The sequence below is a fragment of the Hyaena hyaena genome, unplaced genomic scaffold (genome assembly GCF_003009895.1).
Source record: "Hyaena hyaena isolate Hyena2069 unplaced genomic scaffold, ASM300989v1 scaffold_106, whole genome shotgun sequence".
Lineage (NCBI taxonomy): Eukaryota > Metazoa > Chordata > Mammalia > Carnivora > Hyaenidae > Hyaena > Hyaena hyaena.
In genome coordinates this window covers 1,178,741-1,197,824 of record NW_024080738.1, presented here as the reverse complement: position 1 = coordinate 1,197,824, position 19,084 = coordinate 1,178,741, and the positions used below count along the sequence as shown (strand labels likewise).

The 19,084-nt window shown below is 39.2% G+C and overlaps 1 protein-coding gene across 2 annotated transcripts in view; it reads right to left on the bottom strand.

Annotated features, from left to right (window-relative positions):
- The window catches only part of WDFY2 (WD repeat and FYVE domain containing 2), a 169,469-nt gene that overhangs the window by 41,015 nt on the left and 109,370 nt on the right, over positions 1–19,084 (bottom strand). For both annotated transcript variants that reach the window (XM_039236090.1, XM_039236091.1), the window contains exons 4-5: positions 11,612–11,666; positions 2,656–2,806 (exon numbers count right to left, since the gene is read on the bottom strand). In XM_039236090.1, the coding sequence (XP_039092021.1) occupies positions 2,656–2,806; positions 11,612–11,666 (206 nt within the window). The remainder of the gene's footprint in view (positions 1–2,655; positions 2,807–11,611; positions 11,667–19,084) is intronic.

The following is a 19,084-nucleotide window of genomic DNA, read 5'->3' as shown; positions in this document are numbered from 1 at the left end:
GAAGGTGGCAGAAAGAAGAGGAAAGAGGTGGGGGGGGAGGGTTCTCATTAAAAGATGTGTTTAATGTTTTTTTTTTTTTTATTTCTAGGAGAGAGAGAGAGAGAGAGACAGCATGAGCAGGGGAGGGTCAGAGAGAGAGGGAGACACAGACTCTGAAATAGGCTCCAGGCTCCAAGCTGGCAGTCAGCACAGAGCCCGGCGTGGGGCTCGAACCCACGAACCGCGAGATCATGACCTAAGCGAAAGTCGGACGCTTAACCGACTAAGCCACCCAGGCACCCCTAAAAGATGTGTTTAAAAACTGGATTTTAATGTGAACTCTAACACCGTATGGGCATGTTAACACCGTTAGTTATCTGTGCACCAGGCAGCTCCCAGAAAAAACCCTCCAGCTTTGAGAAAGTCACAAGTTTCCCATAGGAGACCCTTTGGCGGAAGCAGTGCTATTATGCTATCAGTAAGCAGCACTGGGAAAATATCTGGGATATATATGTGCTCCCAGGAACCAGGGCAGGCGCTGGGGCTCCAAAATTGGAGCTAGCGAGGCAGGGCCATGGAGGTGTGGGAATCTTCTGGAAGTGCCTGTCTGACTGTAGTACTGCATTTCCCCTCTACCTGAATAGCAAGATTGGACTAGATGATCATTTATGCTGGGAAATGAATCCAGAGACTTTCACACACACATAAAGTCTTCTTATACCAAATCATATGATTTTTTTTTGGCTTGGTAAACCACATGGTGTGGCCAATGGAAACAGTTGAAAAACGAGAACAACTTCTGGAGATGCCTGAAGAGAAGAATCCATGACTGCCACAGTCAGGAGACTTAATTCTGGGCATTCGTGTCTTTTCATTTGCAGATAGTTTAAAAAGTAAACTTCCTAAGGGCAAGAACTGTACTTTTTCTACATTCCTTGGCTTGGTTAAGTGATATAGAAGATATATCTCTAGGCTGCGCTAGTGAAGATAGAAGCCAGCATATTTTTTTAAAAGAGATTTCTTTTTTAATGTTTATTTATTTTTAGGAGACAGAGAGAGACAGAGCACGAGTGGGGGATGGGCAGAGAGAGAGGGAGACACAGAATCTGAAGCAGGCTCCAGGCTCTCAGCTGTCAGCACAAAGCCTGGCGTGGGGCTGAAACCCACAAACCGGGAGATCATGACCTGAGCCAAAGTCAGACACTTAACTGACTGAGCCACCCAGGCACCCCAAAGCTAGCATATTAAGAACAAATTATATTGATGCTATTCATTCTGTTCTCAAAAGGGTAATGCAGTACGATGGTAGAAAACAGCAATCCAAAGCAGAAGCCTCGCATTCTGGTGATTTTCTGGCATTCTAGCTGGGTGGCTGCAGATGAGGCATATGACCCTTTCTGGGCTTTAGCTGACTCACCTGTAAAACCAGGAGTTGGCCAAGGTGACCTCTAAGGGCCTTTCCGATTTGAACACTGTAAGAAATCTACTGACAAAAGAGTGCATGTATTTCAATTCAACCATTATGCTCGTCTCAGCTGGCCTTCAGAAAGTAAACTTCGGACTTTCTTTCCTTAACAGGCAGATCACCCTCTCCAAGATGAGTTGATCCTGCCTTCCATTCTGTATCACCCTTGTTTCTACTTGGCAACTTGCCACATTTACAACCTTCCACCATGGCCATTCTTAGTTTCTTCATCTTGCTCTTCTAGTGAGGAAAATCAGAGAGAAAAACAGGAGTGACATTAGCCACACACACACACACACACACACACACACACACACACACACACAGCTACTGCCGCACGTCGGCGAGGAGACAGCAAACTACTCTGTCAGATTGTTGAGAATCTCTGACTAGGCACTGCATAAATAGGAGATGAACATCTGAAAGCGCGTCTTACTATTTCTTCCTGCTCTTGCTGGCAAGTGGTCTGTTTCCATCCAGCTCCTCATTCGTCACAGGGTGGAGAGTGATGCTTTGCTTTTTAAACTACGAAGCCCGAGGCCCTTTACTCCTTCATGGTAGCATCACCCATGTGGGCTTCACACTCATCAAGCCCGTGCTTGCTGGAGCCGAGGGGGCCAGACGTGGGGATCTCCCAGCATTTAGCAGGTACTCACGCCAAGCATGTGGGCCCTGAAGACTCGGGACATAAGAGGTCGTGTCACTCTACATACCCTGAAAGGGTCTTATACCCGGAATAAAGCCTGTACCCATTACCATGTAGATACCGGCTAACCTACTCTGGTCCTGGCGCGGTAGCTCTCCCATGAATATTTTAAAAATAAATAGGAATCCTGTGGTTCTTTACAACCTTAATATCTATGTGTAAATTACTTCTCTATGCACAGAAGGGAAAGGCTGTATTTCAGTGATGGTTTTATCTCCACGTTCCAGAATCCTTTTTGACAGCTGAGACTCCTAAATCCGGGCCGTGTCCTGTCTGGATGTCAGACCTGTGTCACAGTCTCCGCAGGACCCGTTATTTGAGGGGAAATCACCTCATTTTAATCCCCCTCAATGATTTGCGTATTGGTTAAGGCAGTGAGAATCTTAATCAGCAGGGCAATGCAGCAAACAAAAAATTTTCACGTCGCACATACCCAAGCTTTTCATGAAAGAAAGGAGTCAACAGCTAAGGTACCACCAAGGGGTTTTTGTCCAGCAAAGGATACTGCAGGCCCGAGGCCACGGCACTGGTGCGATAACCTCCCAGGCGCTGCCCGCTCTCCGAGCAGTGCCAGGCGAGCTGCTTGTCCTGACCGGTGCTCAGCACCCACTCCAGCTCCAGGACGAAGAGGACCATCGTCACTCTGCTCTGATGCGCTGAAAAACCAAGAGATACAAAAATAACCCATAAAGCATCATAGACGAGACTGGTCAAGCGTGGTCCACAGAGCCCCATCGTGGTCTCCTCCTCACGCCGGGGCAGCCCAGACGGTATGGCAGCCGTTACACACAGGCTGGAACGGTGCTTGTTGCCAGGCAAGTCCACCGCTGTGGAGGGGAGGGCTTGAGCTGCTATATGGTTTTGTACAACTATCCATTTCCTCCCAACTGCTCTCTTTCTTGCCCACCTACACCAACCGGAAGTTTCCTGCCATGCAGACCCCCATTACCTAAGGGCCTGGGCCACTGCTCTCAGACATGTTAGGGCTGCCTGACTGGACAATGCCAGGACGTGGCACAATGTGACCACAAAACGAGAGAACGTGTTAGGAATGATGTTCTCATAATAGTCATCAGGGTGAGTTTACGTAAGCGTAAAAAAAGTAAAGAACATTACTGTTCTCCTTTTGATGAAGTACGGCTGCTTACACCCACAACAGAGTTCTAGATGAATTTTCTGTAAGAAATCAAATGCTGGAAAGGAGGGCAGAATTATTCCCAAGTGCCACGTAAACGAGAATGAAATATCCCTTATGTCAAAGTACGCACACACGTGATAATGAGGGCTAACCTCCCAGGACTGCTCATACGCAGAGGCAACACAATTTCATTTAGAATCACACAATTTCACAGTTAGAAGCAACTGTTCATGTCATCTACTCCATCTCACTATTTTACATGTGGGTAAACTGAGGCACAACGAAGTTGAGTAGTTTGGCCAAGGTCTCATGGCTTCTTAGTTATTGAATAAAATCAATAAAAATTTGCTTTCTTTTTATACAATTCCAAAAGGTGAGGTAGAGGGGGGTCAATGGCCACTCAACAAAACTGACTGGAACAAACAAAGATTGATATCTGGGAACCCGGACCTCCGTAGGCTCCGTGCCCAGGAGCTGGCAGTCTTGTGGGCAAGTGGAGACTCATCGTGAGTGTGATGATGTATGTGATAGAGAAAACATCAGTTTCCTATTTTGATCATGAAAATAAAGTTAGGATGGATAGATCAATGAAGTTCTACTGACAAGGACAGTATGACTCGCCAATTTCTGAGTGTCTAACAAGTGCCAAATACTTAAATACAGTAAAACCTTGGATTGCAAGTAACTTGTTCTGCAAGTGTTCTGCAACATGAGCAAACTTTTCTGATAAATTTTAACTTGATAAATGAGAGATGTATTGCACAAGAGTAGTGCATGACACCAAATGTCACATGATTACAACTAAGATAATGGTTCTTAGTGGTTCTCTCTCTCTCTCTCTCTCTCTCTCACTTCAAGATTGTGAGTGATTGTCTCCCACGCTTGGATATTTGGTCTCAGGCCCCAGTGTTTGGCAGAAATCAGTGATTTTTCAGAATGTTGAAAGGTGCCCACAACTGGTACTTTTTTGTCACTTCAAAGCACTTATGGACAGTCCTTTGCTTTTCCATACAAGAGGTAAGCTTAGGAATACTTTGCTTCATTCTAGGTCAGGCTGCCTGCAGATACAGACCCTTCCCTCTGCTGCCTTATTGCCAGTTACATTAAATACGGTATATGACAAGAGTCTATTAATACTGTACTATATACTCAACATCTGTGTGAGCGTATACAATAACCTCATGCAGAAAAAGGTTGAAAAGGTGGTAAGAAGATGATTACGATGGAAATTAAGAAGGAAATCATCAAAGAAGTGTGAACGAGGTATGGTAGTGGCTGAGACTGTAAGCTTTTATAAGAAGTCTACATCTGCATCTCATCTACAGAGGAGGAGAAAAAGGCAGAGGAATCCCTCACTTCAAATGAGAGTAGGGAGATGTGTAAAATGTAGGAAATGGTGTAAAATTTTGTAGAAAAGCACCACCCGAATAAGGCAGTATGAGAGATGAATCTGTTTAATGACAATGCAATGTCATATTTCTGTGAAATCCTCAAGAGGCAAAAGCATGTGTCATTGGATAGGTTCCTTATTAAAGTTGCATGAAAAGAGATTCCACTGAGCCAATAGATAGCAGTGATTCCATTAGTGATGGTGAAAGTCGTCCTACACAATAACGCTCCTCTCTTGTTTCCCTCACACCAGCTGCAAAGGTTTTCAAAGGTAAATGTGGGTTGTTTATTTTTCTTTATATTTTGTATTTGCTTTATTACTTTGTATTATATTACAGTATTATAATCATTTTTATATGAATCTTTTTAGGTGTGGGACAAATCATCTGAGTTTCCATTATTTCTCATGGGAAAATTCGCTGTGATATACAAGTGCTTTGGATTACAAGCATGTTTCTGGGATGAAGTATGCTCGCAAACCAAGGTTTCACTGTATACTCATTCACTTAGTCTCTGAAACGATCCTACAAAGGTGGGTGGTCTCCCCATTTTATAGACATAACCTGCTTTGGCAGGGATGGCCTTTTCAGATTGGCCACCAAGCCAACGGCTACCACAGTGAGTACCCACAGGACAGCCATTCTCACCAAATGCCCGGTATTTTTAAATCTGATACTCAAAGCATGGAGAATCTAACAGGACACGGCAGGGGTACAGAAGCAATAACAATATGACTTCTCTGCACTAAATATCTGCCTATCAGAGTATTAGCCACCGTCAAAATCAAAATGCTGTCTTTAATTTAAAAGATATAACTTCCTGTATAAACTCCTGAAGATCTTGTCATCAGATGTCCAAATCGAGGTCCGTCAATGATAGAATAAAAATGAACTCTCTAATAACCCAAGTTTCACAAGTCTATTTCAGGGGAAAGTGGCCCCCAGCACTTTGTCCCTTTTTCTCATCCCTTTCTAAGTCCAAGGAGATCACAGCAGCCCGGAAGACAAGGGGCTTTAAAACCTCTGAGCTGTCATTATGTGCGAGGAGGAGACAGGTTCACAAAGAAGTGACTCGCTCAAATCTGTGCAACCTATGAATGATGAAACCAGGGCTAAAACCCTATGCTCTCTGCCAAAGTTGATTATTTGTCAGGCTGCCGAGGTCTACTGAGAAAACAAACACAAAACAAACCCCAAAACTCAGAGAACATATTCCTTCTAAGGTGACAGGTTTCTTTCATTCAAAAAGGACTCCTTCAAAGGTACATACATAAAACTAAGCTTCAGACACCCAGGCTTGAAGTCCAGCTAAACTTTTTGAATAGGAATGCTGAGGGAGCACATCCTTGCCTTGATCTTGATCATAGGGGGAAAGCATCTCGTTTCTCGCGATTAAGTACACTGTTAGTTGTAGGTCTTTGTAGATGTTTCTTTATCGAGCTGAGGAAGTTCGCCTCTATTGGTAGTTTGCTCAGAGTTTTCATCATGAATGGGTGCCAGAGTTTATCAAATGCTTTTTCTGCACCAATTGATATGATCATATCATTTTACTTCTGTAGACTTTTGATGTGATGGATTACACTAATTTTCAAATGTTAAACGAGCTTTGCATATCTAGAATATATCCCCTTGGTCCTGGGTGTGTAATTCCTTCAACTATTGTTGGATACGCTAGAATTTTTTAAAGGATTTTAACATCTTAGTTCATGAGAGATACTGGTCTGTACTTTTTCTTTCTTGTACTGTCTTTAATTTTGGTATTACTGATTTTTAAAAAATGTTTGTTGAGGTAAAATTCACCATTTAAGTCATTTTAGAGTATATAATATTCAGTGGTTTCTGGTATATTCACAATGTTGTACAATCATCATGGAAAAATGTTCTACTTATAGAATGTTTTCCATCACCCCAAAAAGACACCCATACCCCCAATCTTCTCTCCCCATCACTGGGCAACCACTAACTACTTACTATCTCTAAGGATTCCCCCTATTTTTGACATTTCATATGAATTTATTCATACAAAGTGTGGTCCTTTGTATCTAGTTTCTTTTACTTAGCATGTTTTCAAGGTTCAGCCATGTTGTAGCATGTATCAGTATTTCATTCCCTTTTTTTTTTGTGGCCAAATAATACTTCATCTTACTGATATACCACATTTTGTTTATCAATTCACCCATTCATGGACATATAAGCTGTTTCCACTTTTTAGCTATTGTGATTCATGCTGTTATGTACAATGGAATGCAAATGTTTGAATCCCTGCACCTATTTCTTCTGGGTATAAACCTGGAATAATTCTTGCTTGGTCATGATGCACTATCCTTTGTATACCTATACTGTTGAATTTGATTTGCTAAAATCTCATTTATATTTTTTGCATCTGTTTTCATGGGGAACACTGGCCTGTATATCTCTCTTCTTGTACTGTGTTTGTTTAGTTTTAGTATAATGTAATGCTGGCTTCAAAAATCAGTTGGAAAGTCTTTTTCTGCAAGAGTTTGTGCAGAGTTTATATTATTTCTTTCTCCAATGTTTGATTTTTAAAAAGCCTGGCATTTTCTTTGTGGGAAGGTTTTAATTATAAACTCTATTTCTTTAGCAGATATAGGACTATTAGGGTTATCTATTTCTTCTTGAGTGACCTTTGGCAATTTTTACCTTTCAAAGATTTGTTCATTTAAGTTGTGAAATTTTTTAGCATAAAGTTGTTCATAATATTCCTTATTAACCTTAAATATTTCTACAATCTCTAAATAGTTTCACTTCCCTTGTTCCTGATATTGGTAACTTGCATCTTCTCTCTCTCTCTCTTTTTTTCCTGGTACGTCTGGCTAGAGGTTTATCGCTTTTATTCACCTTCTCAACAAAAATAATAGCTTTTGGTGTCATTGATATTTCTCTATTTTCTGTTTTCCATTTCATGAACTTCTAGTATGATCTTTCTTCTGCTTATGTTTTCATTTGGTCTCTTTCTGGTTTCTTGATGTAGAAACTAAGGTCACTGATTTGAGACCTTTCTTCTCTTCTAACATAGATGTTTAGTGCTATAAACTTCCCCTTAAGCACTGCTTTAGCAGCATCCCATAAATTGATTTGTTTCCAAACCAATCTCTTCTTTGAACCACAGATTATTAAGAAGACCCATGATATTTAGCTTCCTAATATTTGGGGATTTCCCAAAGATATTTCTGTTACTGACTCCTGCTTCAATACCATTTTGATCAGAGAACACACCTTGCATGATCTGAATTTTCCCAAATTTATTGAGACTCATTTTATGACCCAGAATGTTAGTCTACCTTGATAAATGCTCTTACGTAGTTAAAAAGAATGTATCTTCTGTTCTGGGTGAATGGAATGTTCTACAGATGTCAACTAGAACAATGTGGCTGTGTACTGTTCAAACCTTTTATACCTTATTGATTTTCTGCCTGCTCATTCTGTCAATTATTGATCTATTCAATCAATTATTAAGAGAGGAGTATTAAAACTTCTGACTGCAACTGTGGATGTGTCTATTTCTCTTTTTGAAGTTTCATCAGGTTTTGCTTCATATATTTCAAAGCTATGTTTACTAAGTGTATCAACACTTAGGATTGTTATGCCCTCCTGATGGACTGACCCCTTAGTCATTAGGCAATAATCTCTCGTAATATAATCTTTTATCCCTGGGAATATTCTTTTCTCTGAAGTCTACTTTGACTAATATTAACACAGCCACTCCAGCCTTCTTTTGACTAGTCTTTGCATGGTATATATTTCGCTATCCTTTTATTTGTAACCTCTTTAGGTCTTTATATTTAAAGTGCATTTCTCATAGGTGGTATTTATTTGGGTCTCCTTTTTTTCCACTCAATCTGATAGCCTCTGCCTTTTAATTGGCCTTAGACCACACACATTTAACATGATTATTGAGAACTGTTTGGTTTAAATCTATCACTTTGCTATTTGTTTTTTATTTTCCCATGTGTTTATTTTTCCTTTTCCCTCTTTTTTGGGGGAAGGAGATTGAAAATGAGAATTGAGAATGATTTTTATGATTCCATTTTATCTCCTTGGTTGGCTTATGTTGTAACTTTTTGATTTGTTATTTTATGGTTGCCTTAGGGCTAGAACTATACATCTTTAAGTTACAGTCTTCCTTCAAGTGATTCTATCCCACTTCATATATGGCCTAAGAATCTTACAATAGTATACTTCCATTTCTCCCCATTTCTTAGCTTTTGTGTTACTGCAGTCAAACATTTTAATTTTACATATTATGATCCTCATGCTACTTTGTTATTATTTTTATTTAATAGTCATCTTTTGAGAAGATTTAAATAATAAGAAAAACTCTCATAGTAACCACACCTGGTGCTCTTCGTTCTTTTGTGAAGATCCCTATTTTCCTTTGGCATCATTTTCTTCCTTCCTGAAGGAATTCCTTTAATGTTTCTTTTAGTGCAGGTCTGAGTTCTTGCTGTTTTTTTTAACGCATGAAAAAATTTTTAGTTCACCACCATTTTTGATATCCGTTAATATTTACTCAGAGTGTATTGACTCCTTTTACCTTTTATAATTTTATTTTTATTATCATGAATTTATCTTAAGCAGGGCTTCTTTTTGCTGTAGGATCTTTGTGTGACTTGTCTTGTTGAAGAGAGCTTTTAAATTTATTTCTAGCTGTACCCCAAGGACACCATTGGCTCAGGACCAATTTTTATGTTAAATTCTTTAAGCTGCTTCTAGCACTACATGTGTGATTTAAATTTATACGCTAAATCCAAACTTTTAGGTTGCAATTTTCATTTATCTGGAAGCCTTTTTCCCTCTCTACATATCATTTTATATGTAAATATCAGTTGCAATTTCCCATCTCACTCAAGCCCTAGGCCTCCTCTTCCATCCCTAAGTGAATGTTCAGACAAAAGCTTCAAGCTGTTAGAAGTTCTATTTTTCTCCCCAAGCAGCTGCAATGTCAGGTATGGTATACATATCACTTTGAGTTTCAGTTCTTCTTTTTTTTTTTTTTTTTTTTTGCTTCTTGTACATGGGATGTTCCCTCTTGTTTCTCTCATGGACTTAGCATTGCATTAAAAAAGGTTTAATGACAACTGGGATTTCAAAATATCTCAATAAGAGACGATGGACTAAATAAAATGAGATGATGAATAACAATATGAAGTCCAGCATTTAGGCTAAAAACAAAACAAAACTACTCCCTACCTCCCTAACCAAAGAAACAACAGCTTTACAAGTACAGGAGATGTAGCCTAATAACAACGTGAGTGCGAACCATTAAAGAATTTGCACTCACTGCTGCACATGAGCCCACAGTGTAAAGTGGCTCTCAGAAAGCTCACCCTTTAGAGTAGAACAGGACCAGGACCGGAAGGAAATACCATTTTGTAGTTATCACATGACATGTATGTATGGGTTATCTATTGTATAACAAATTACACCAAAACTTAGTGGTGTAAACATTTATTATCTTGGAGTTTCTGTGGATCAGAAATCTTGGTGCAGCTTAGCGTGGTATTACCTCTGGTAAAATCAACGTATGGGACGGGGCTATCATCTTATCTGAAAGACTGACTGAGGGAGGACCTGCTTCCAAGCTCTCTCATATAAGCATCAACTGGATTCAGTTCCTCATAGGCTGTTGAACTAACTGAAGGCTTTAGTTCCTTACCAGCTGTTGATGTAGCCTCTCTTAGTTCCTCACCACATAGGCTTCTCTGCAAAGTAGCTCACAAGATGGCAACTGGCTTCCATGAGAACCAGCAAAAGCAGGAGAGGGCAAGCAAGAAGGAATAGTGTCTTTGTAACCTAATCGTAGAGGTGATATCTATCATTTGCCATATTTCGGATCCAGTCTACGCTCAAGGGGAGTCTACACTCAAGGGCGTGAATACCAAGAGACAAGGATCATTAGGAGCCATCTTAGAGGCTGCCTACCACAATGGGTTACATTTCAAATGGCCTCAAAGGTACAATACGATATCCCGAGACCACTGTGACCGAGAGAACTAAAAAAAATTTTTTAAGAACAAAAATTCAGGTCATGTAAAGAATAATGTAAAATGTTTACGCTGGAAAAGAGAAGAGATTAAAGAGATAAAACAGGGTAGTTTATAGGCAGGTAGTATATATGTCTTATTCACTATTAGAATCTTCAGTTGCTGGAACACATTAGGTGCTCAATGAATACTTAGTAAGTGCTATGTGAAAAAAATTAAAGAATAAATCCATGTGGAAATGAATTTTGGCTCAAAATCTAGAAATAAAGAACTTAATACTTAGAATTTTACAAAATCAGGACAGGTGGCTAGGTATGTCTCTGTAGGTATCAAAAGAGAGGCTGGATGATCATGTAGGATGAATGAAGTCAAGAAATGTGGGTGAAGTAACCTCCAAGTGTTAAGAGGCCCACCTCTAATGTGCTGATGCCATGACACCACTGGTCTGGATAAATAAATCATTACTGAAAACAGCTCCGGATCCATCTTCTGGCCATAGCCTATGGTATAGGGCCAATGTTGAAGACACAATAAAACCATAATTCCTTCCCCTTAGACAACATGAACACTCTAAGCCTTTAAAAACATTTAACCAAAAATGAAATGAACCCCATGTGAAATAGCTCACTCCTAACACTGGCCCCACTCTCCGTGCCTGCTGCACTGCTTCGAGGCAGTGTGGTGTGGTAGAGACAAAGGACATAGGCTGGAGATTCTGGAATCACAATGAGCCCGTCTGGCTCTGCACTTTACCAGCTACAGGACCACAGGCCAACTTCAACTTTGTTAGGCCTCACTTTCTTAATTCAAAGACTGGGATAATATTCACCTCAAAGGATTGCTCTGTTTTGTCCCCCCTGACTATTGTAAAGGGAAGCCATCAAGAAACATTTCAAAGTCTAGGTAAAAACACGGCTCTCTCATTCCTACCTTGATAGTTTTTCACAGGAGTCATCTTGTTATAATCTTCTGATAAAATAAATTCCTGCAAAAGAGAAGAAAAATATCAAGCAAAAAGAAATCCTTTTAGTGAATCACTACGTTTCGATAAAACTCAACTGTATAAAGAAACATAAGCACAGAATTATATCTTACATTACTATTTTGCCAATCAACTCAGCATTTTTGTACGCCTTTAAAAGTAACAATCATAATTATGACCCATTGCATTTAAAATTTTTATCTTGTAATGCTGAAGTTGATTTTTGTTTTGTTTTTAGTACGTATGAGAACAAGAAAACTGGATCAAGTTCAGAGTCTTGACTCTCGTCAATTTTGAAGACAACCCTGACTCTCAATAGTGCCATAGCTGAAAATTTGCAAGGTTCCGGCCAGTGAGCAAAGAGATGTCAATCTTCTAGTAGAGAAACAAATCGGGTATTTTAAAGATTCTGTTTCTAATATCAGTAACTTATTTTTCCTTACAACAAGCTTCTCAAGGCTATATCTGACTGACTCATCCCTGTATCTCTGATACACGTCACAGTGTCTTGGTACAGTAAGAAATCAATAAATATCAATCAAACAGATACATGAAAGGCATTTCCTCAATCACATGAGATTTATCTGGATATCAAGTTTACTCAAAAATAGTTTCTATACAACACAATGAATAGTCTTTGTGAGGACACACAGAACATGAGGGGGTAAGTGTGTGTGTGTGTGTGTGTGTGTGTGTGTGTGTATACGCTTCACCTAAGCATCTATATATACAATGACCTACATGTAGAAGCCAATCGAGTGTTTATAAGCCTCAGCCAGGCTTTGAGTCTTTCAAATGCAAAATACCCATATACTCTTAAACAGTAAGTTGTCAAACATAAGGAAGGCTGCAAAGAATAATAAATTGATGCCTTCATCTGAGCTTAGAAACAGAACAATGAGTCTTTTCAAAACATTTTGAGGATTCCAGAATCTTCTCTTGATGACTTAAAGAAAGGTGTGTGGGCAGACAGATGTATAAACTCCTTAACTGCTATCTAGGTATTTACTGAGTTAATATCGTGTAACTTTCTAGAAGAAAATAATAATTTTATTGTCTTTGTGATAGATGCCACAAAGGTAACCATGAGGTGATAGATATGACAGAATATATGACGTATCAACGTTCCTTTGAGTGTTCACTTTTCTACCCTATCCCTCCTTAAGAAGTTTATCTACAAAATGGATTTTCTTCACCATGATTTTCTAAGTAAAAACATTATTCAATTTGTCACTTTTTAATTCCTATCTGTATTCCTTCAAGAAGTAGCCCTATACTATACTCATTTCTCATTTCTGAAGAGTTAGACTCACAACTGAAGAGAGAAGACTAAGTAGTAAAGTCGTTCTCCTGGTGAAGCTGATGGTGTGAGTAAGGAAGCTGTGCACACATCTACGCAGCGATTCTCTACCCTCCTCCATCCTAACCAAGAGTAGCTTGCTCCTGAGCCTCCTCACGTTTCCTCACATACACACTAAATAGATTTATTAAAGACCGTCATGATCTAGGCAAGTGTTTACTAAGTTCATAGAGCTCCTATGTTACTTTGATTATACTGAAATGGTCCTCTAGCTTGGACAAAAGGTAACTAATTCCATTCCTTTTGGAACAAAGCAGGGTATAAAATGAAGCCACTTGATGTAGATCTGTATTTAGAATCAACATATTAGACTTAACATACACAATAAAATTACCAGTTCACTGCACTGGTAAACTTAATTTTTTGTTCATTTATTTTCCCAATAAAATAGAAACACATAAGCATGGACAAAATTTGCGAGATCTTGTCAGCCTTCTTTCATCTTCTTTGTTTGATCAAAGAAACAATAGGCTATTTTATTTCATTTTTTTTAATGTTTATTTATTTTTGAGAGAGAGAAAAAGACAGAATTGAGCAAGGGGGGGGCAGAGGGAGAGAGGGAGACACAGAATCCAGGTAGGCTGCAGGCTCTGAGCTGTCAGCATAGAGCCGGATGAGGGGCTCAAACTCATTAACCGTGAGATCATGACCGGAGCCGAAGTCAGATGCTTAACCGTCTAAGCCACCCAGGTGCCCCAGCACAGAATCTTAAATAGGCTCCACGTTCAGCATGGAGCCCTACATGGGGCTCCATCCCACAACTCTGGGATCATGACTTGGTCCAAATCAAGAGTCGGAGGCTCAACTGATAGCCACCAAGTCACCCTGTCAAATTGACAAGATTTTATCTATTAACACTCACAAACAATATAACATGCAAGCAGGGCTGCAGCTTGGATTATTGTTAGGTTTGCCCAATCAAAGCTCAGTAGATCAAAGATGTACACATTTAAAAACATTTTTATCCACCTTTTAATCTTCCCTTCTTTACATTCAACTGTCCACATCCTAACTTTTTTTTTTTTTAATACTTAATTTTTTTAGAGCATTTGTAAATTCACAGCAAAACTGAGAGGAAGGTACGGAGATGTCTCACATACCCCCTGCTCCCCTCCAAACTGCCTCCCCCATTAACACCCCACACCAGAGTGGTACATTTATTACAACTGATGAACTATATTGACACGTCGTTATCACTACCCAAACTCTGTAGTGAAGCCTACCTTGGGAATCACTTGGTATTGTAAATTCTGTGGTCTTTGATAAATGTATGTTGACATGTGTCCACTATTATAGCGTCATGTGAGCTATTTCCACTGCCCTACAAGTCTTCTGCACTCTGCCTATTCGAATTTCTTTCTCTTTGCCCCAATCCTTGGCGCCACCGATCTTTTCACAATCTCCAAAGATTCATCCTTTCCAGACCGTCATGTAGTTGGAATCATACAGTACGCAGCCTTTTCAAATTGGTTTCTTTTACTTAGTAATATGCACTTAAGTTTCCTCCATGTCTTTTTATGGCTTGATAGCTCCTTTCTTTCTGGCACTGAAAAATATTCCATTGGCTGGATGTATCACCGTTTATTTATTCTTTCATGTACAGAAGGACATCTTGGTTGCCTCTAAATTTTGTTAATCATCACTAAAGCTGCTATAAACCTCTGTGTGCAGGTTTTTGTGTGGATGTAAGTTTTCAATTCCTTTGGATGAATAGTGAGAATTGCTGGGCTGTATGGTAAGAGTATGTTTAGTTTTAAAAGAATGACTGAACTGTTTTTCCAAGGAGGCTGTACCGCTGTGCATTTCCATTAGCAATGTAGGAGAGTTCCTGTTGTTCCACATTGTTGGCATCATTTGGTGTTGTCAGTGCTCTGGATTGTGGCCACTCTTAACAGGTGTGGTTGTATCTAATTTTAATTTGCATTTCTAATTTTTAAAAAAAATTTTTAATGTTTTGGGGCGCCTGGGTGGCTCAGTCAGTTAAGCATCCAACTTCGGCTCAGGTCATGATCTCACGGTTCGTGGGTTTGAGCCCCATGTTGAGCACCATGTCGGGCTCTGCACTGACAGCTCAGAGCCTGGAGCCTGCTTCAGATTCTGTGTCTCCCTCTCTCTGGCCCTCCTCTGTTCATGCTGTCTCCCTCTCTCAGAAATAAATAAAATAAATTTTTTTAATGTTTTATTTATTTCTGAGAGAGATATAGAGACAGCATGAGAAGGGGAGGGTCAGAGAGAGAGAGGGAGACACAGAATCTGAAGCAGGCTCCAGGCTCTGAGCTGTTAGTGCAGAGCCCGACGTGTGGCTCAAAACCATGAACTGTAAGATCATGACCTGAGCCAAAGTCGGATGCTCAACTGACTGAGCCACCCAGGCGCCCCTAATTTGCATTTCTCTGATGATACAGGAAGCGGAGCATTGTTTCATATGCTTTGCCATCTGTAGATCTTCTTCGGTGAGGTGTACAGTAAGGTCTTTGGCTCATTGTTCATCTCTTGTTGAGTTCTAGTTCTTCATATATTTTGGATAACTCCTTTGATCACATATATCTTCTGCTAAGATTTTCTTCCATTCTGTGGCTTGTCTTTTTATTCCCTTGACAGTGTGCTTTGCAGAGAAGAAACGTTTCATTTTAATGAAGCAGTTTATCAATTCCTGCTTCTGTGGATCATACCGATGGCATAATATCAAAAAAGTCATCACCAAACTCAAAGTCATCTGAATTTTCTCCTACGTGACCTTCAAGGGGGTTTACAGTTTTGCATTTTACATGTAGGCTCTGTGATCTATTCTGAGTTAGTTTTTGTAAAGGTTATAAGTTCTGTGTCTACGTTTTTTTACATGTGGATATCCGGTTGTTCCAGCAAGATTTGTTGAAAAGACTATTTTTTTTTTCTCCATTGTTCCATTATTTCGCCTTAGTTCCTCGATTGACTCTATTTATGAGGGTCTATTTCACACTTTCTTTATTCTGCTCCACTGATCTATCTGTCTGTTCTTTCATCCACACTGCACTCTCTTGATTACTAGAGCTGTACAGTAAGTCTTAAAGTTGGGCAGTGTCAATCCTCCAACTTTGTTCTTCTCTAATATTGTGTTGGCTATTCTGGGTCTTTTCCCTCTCCACATAAACTTTAGAATCCGTTTGTCATTATCTATAAAATAACTTGTTGAGATTTTGATGGGCATTGCACTGAATTTATAGATGAAGCTGAGATCTTGACAATATTGAGTCTTCCTATCTTTGAACATGGATCTCTCTTCCATTTATTTAAGTTTTTAAAAATTTCATTCATCAGAGTTTTGTAGTTTACCTCATATAGATCTTGTACATATTTGGTTAGATGTATACCAAAGTATTTCATTGCTGGGGTGCTAATGTAAATGGTACTGTTTTTAATTTCAAATCCCACTGGTTCATTACTGGTATATAACAAATAGCTGACCTTCATATATTGACTCTGTATCCTGCAGCTTTGATATAATTGTTTATTAGTTCCAGGAGGGCTTTTTGGTGAATTCTTTTGTCAATCTTCTTAGATTCTTCTACATAGACAATCATGCCATCTATGAACAAAGAGTTTTATTTCTTTCTTCGCAATCAGTATACCTTTTATTTTCTTTTTCTTACCTTATTGCATCAGCTAGAACTTCCAGTACAACATTGAAAAGGAATGGTGAGGAGGTCATCCTTGCCTTAAACCTGATTTTAGTGGGAAAGCTTCTGCTTTCTCCTCATACCTAGTGTTTTTAATGTTCACTGTAACAGATCAAACAACCCACTGGGTATAAGTAAAAAGTCAGTAAATAGCTCCATCTTCTATCTCATCCTTTTAAGGAAACCAGTGTTAATAGTCTGGTTAATAGTCTTTCACATCTTTCTTTCTCTTTTACCTTTATATCAACACATGTAAACATATATACATATAGGGGTTTTTGTTTGTTTTGTTACACAAAAATGGGGTCACACAATAGACAGACATTACTTTACAATTGGCTGCTTTTACTTATAACACATCAGAGCTATCTTTCCAGGGCAAAACACATGGTTCTAATTTATTCTTTCTGGTGGCTGTCTAGTACTCCAAAACATGAATATGCCATACTTTATTCATGTACTCCCTGTTTTTTTAAAAAAATTTTTTAACGTTTATTTATTTTTCAGAGACAGACAGAGCGTAAGCAGGGGAGGGCAGAGAGAGAGGAAGAGACAGAATCTGAAACAGGCTCCAGGCTCCAAGCTGTCAGCCCAGAGCCCAACGTGGGGCTCGAACTAATGAACCATGAGATCATGACCTGAGCCGAAGTCGGCCGCTTAACTGACTGTGCCACCCAGGTGCCCCTCATGTACTCCCTGTTAAATGGACATTCTATTTGTCTTCTATATATTACTATTATAACAAGACAGCAAGAAATGTCTTTGCATGTATAAACATATGAATTAATGTACATGTTGAAAAGATTACTGGCTCAAAGATTATAAACACTTAATATTTTAATAAACTTGCCAGATCTCACTTTCCAGAAGTATGCAGCATTTCCATTCCCTACCATCTGACTCTTACATGATAGCCTATTTCCTCATATGCAATCAGTGATGGATATTATCCATCTTTTCAATTTTTTGCCAAATTGATGTACAAAAATATATAAAACTCACTATGGTTTTATATGCATTATTGTAACAGTTTATGAGCTAGAGTACTTTTTATGTTTATTTGCTATATTCATTTCTTGTTCTATGCATTTTCTCCTTAAATCCTACCATAGCATAGTTTCTTATAATGAAGAATGCAAGGCAAAACTGAAGTGCTACTGCTTTACTTGCAGGTGCAATAGCAGCAATGTGAGTGAAGGAAAAGCACAGAGAGGCAGAGAAAGTTAGGCGGCACATCAGCAAGCTGGCCTGTTTCATGAAGTCTAGTTGGTTCTCCAGCACACAGGAAGTCTCTGACAGACAGAATTTAAACACCAGGCTTTGGAAGAATTCGTTGGAGGAAGGGATGGAGAGGGAATTTATCTGTCAGCTCTCTTCTCCCCTACTTTAAATTTGATTATGACTCCACGGGAACTTAGCTTCCCCTCCTTTTCTGGAATGTTATACTATCTACCCTTTTCAACAGCCACTGGAGATGACAGATCCAAGTGCTGTGCTTCATATGACTCAGAAAGCTGCTGAGGAAACAAACAGCTGTTTTCCTTAGGTTTTCATTTAAAGATAGTGAAGCACAGTGGTTAAGAGTTAAGAGCCTGGGTACTGGAGGCAAACTGTCTGGTTTAAATCCTGCCTAAAACCTGCACTAGTTATACAATCTTGGACAAGCTGCCCAAGTTCTCCTTAACAGTAACAGCCTCATAAGACTGTGGTGAGGGATTTGGTTAATATTTATAAAACATTTAAAGTAGTGTCTGGCACATAGTACATGCTCTATGAGAGTTAGGTAAAAGAAATAAATGCTACCTTTGTGAAATGAATTAAGGAGTCTTTCCTTAAAAAACAAAACACTTCTGGAGCCCCTGGGTGGCTCAGTAGGTTAAGTATCAGACTTGGCTCAGGTCATGATCTCACAGTTTGTGGGTTCGAGCCCCATATTGGGCTCTGTGCTCACAGCTCAGAGCCTGGAGTCTGCTTTAGATTCTCTGTCTCCCTTTCTCTCTGCCTCTCCCCTGCTCACATTCTGTCTCCCTCTCTTTCAAAAATAAATAAACAGTAAAAAATTGTTTAAAAACTTTTTGGAATATATTGAACAACTTTAATTGAAGAACTAGAGAGAATTTTGCTATAAAATACTGAATGCCTGGTTCTTTTTTTTAAATAGCAGCTCTTTAATAACTTTTCTAATTTCTCTTCTAGTTATGGGTCTCATAAGCTTTCTTACTTCCCTTAGGATCAAATTTATTAATTTATATTTTATTAAAAAATCTTCCTTGAAGATTTCAAAAATATTACCACGGAACTAATGTAACACTGTCCTCTGAATCTTTTTTAACCTTTTTTCATAGAAAAGCAATTCTGCTACAAGACTTACTTGAAAATGTTAATTTGTTTCAACATGGTTGGTA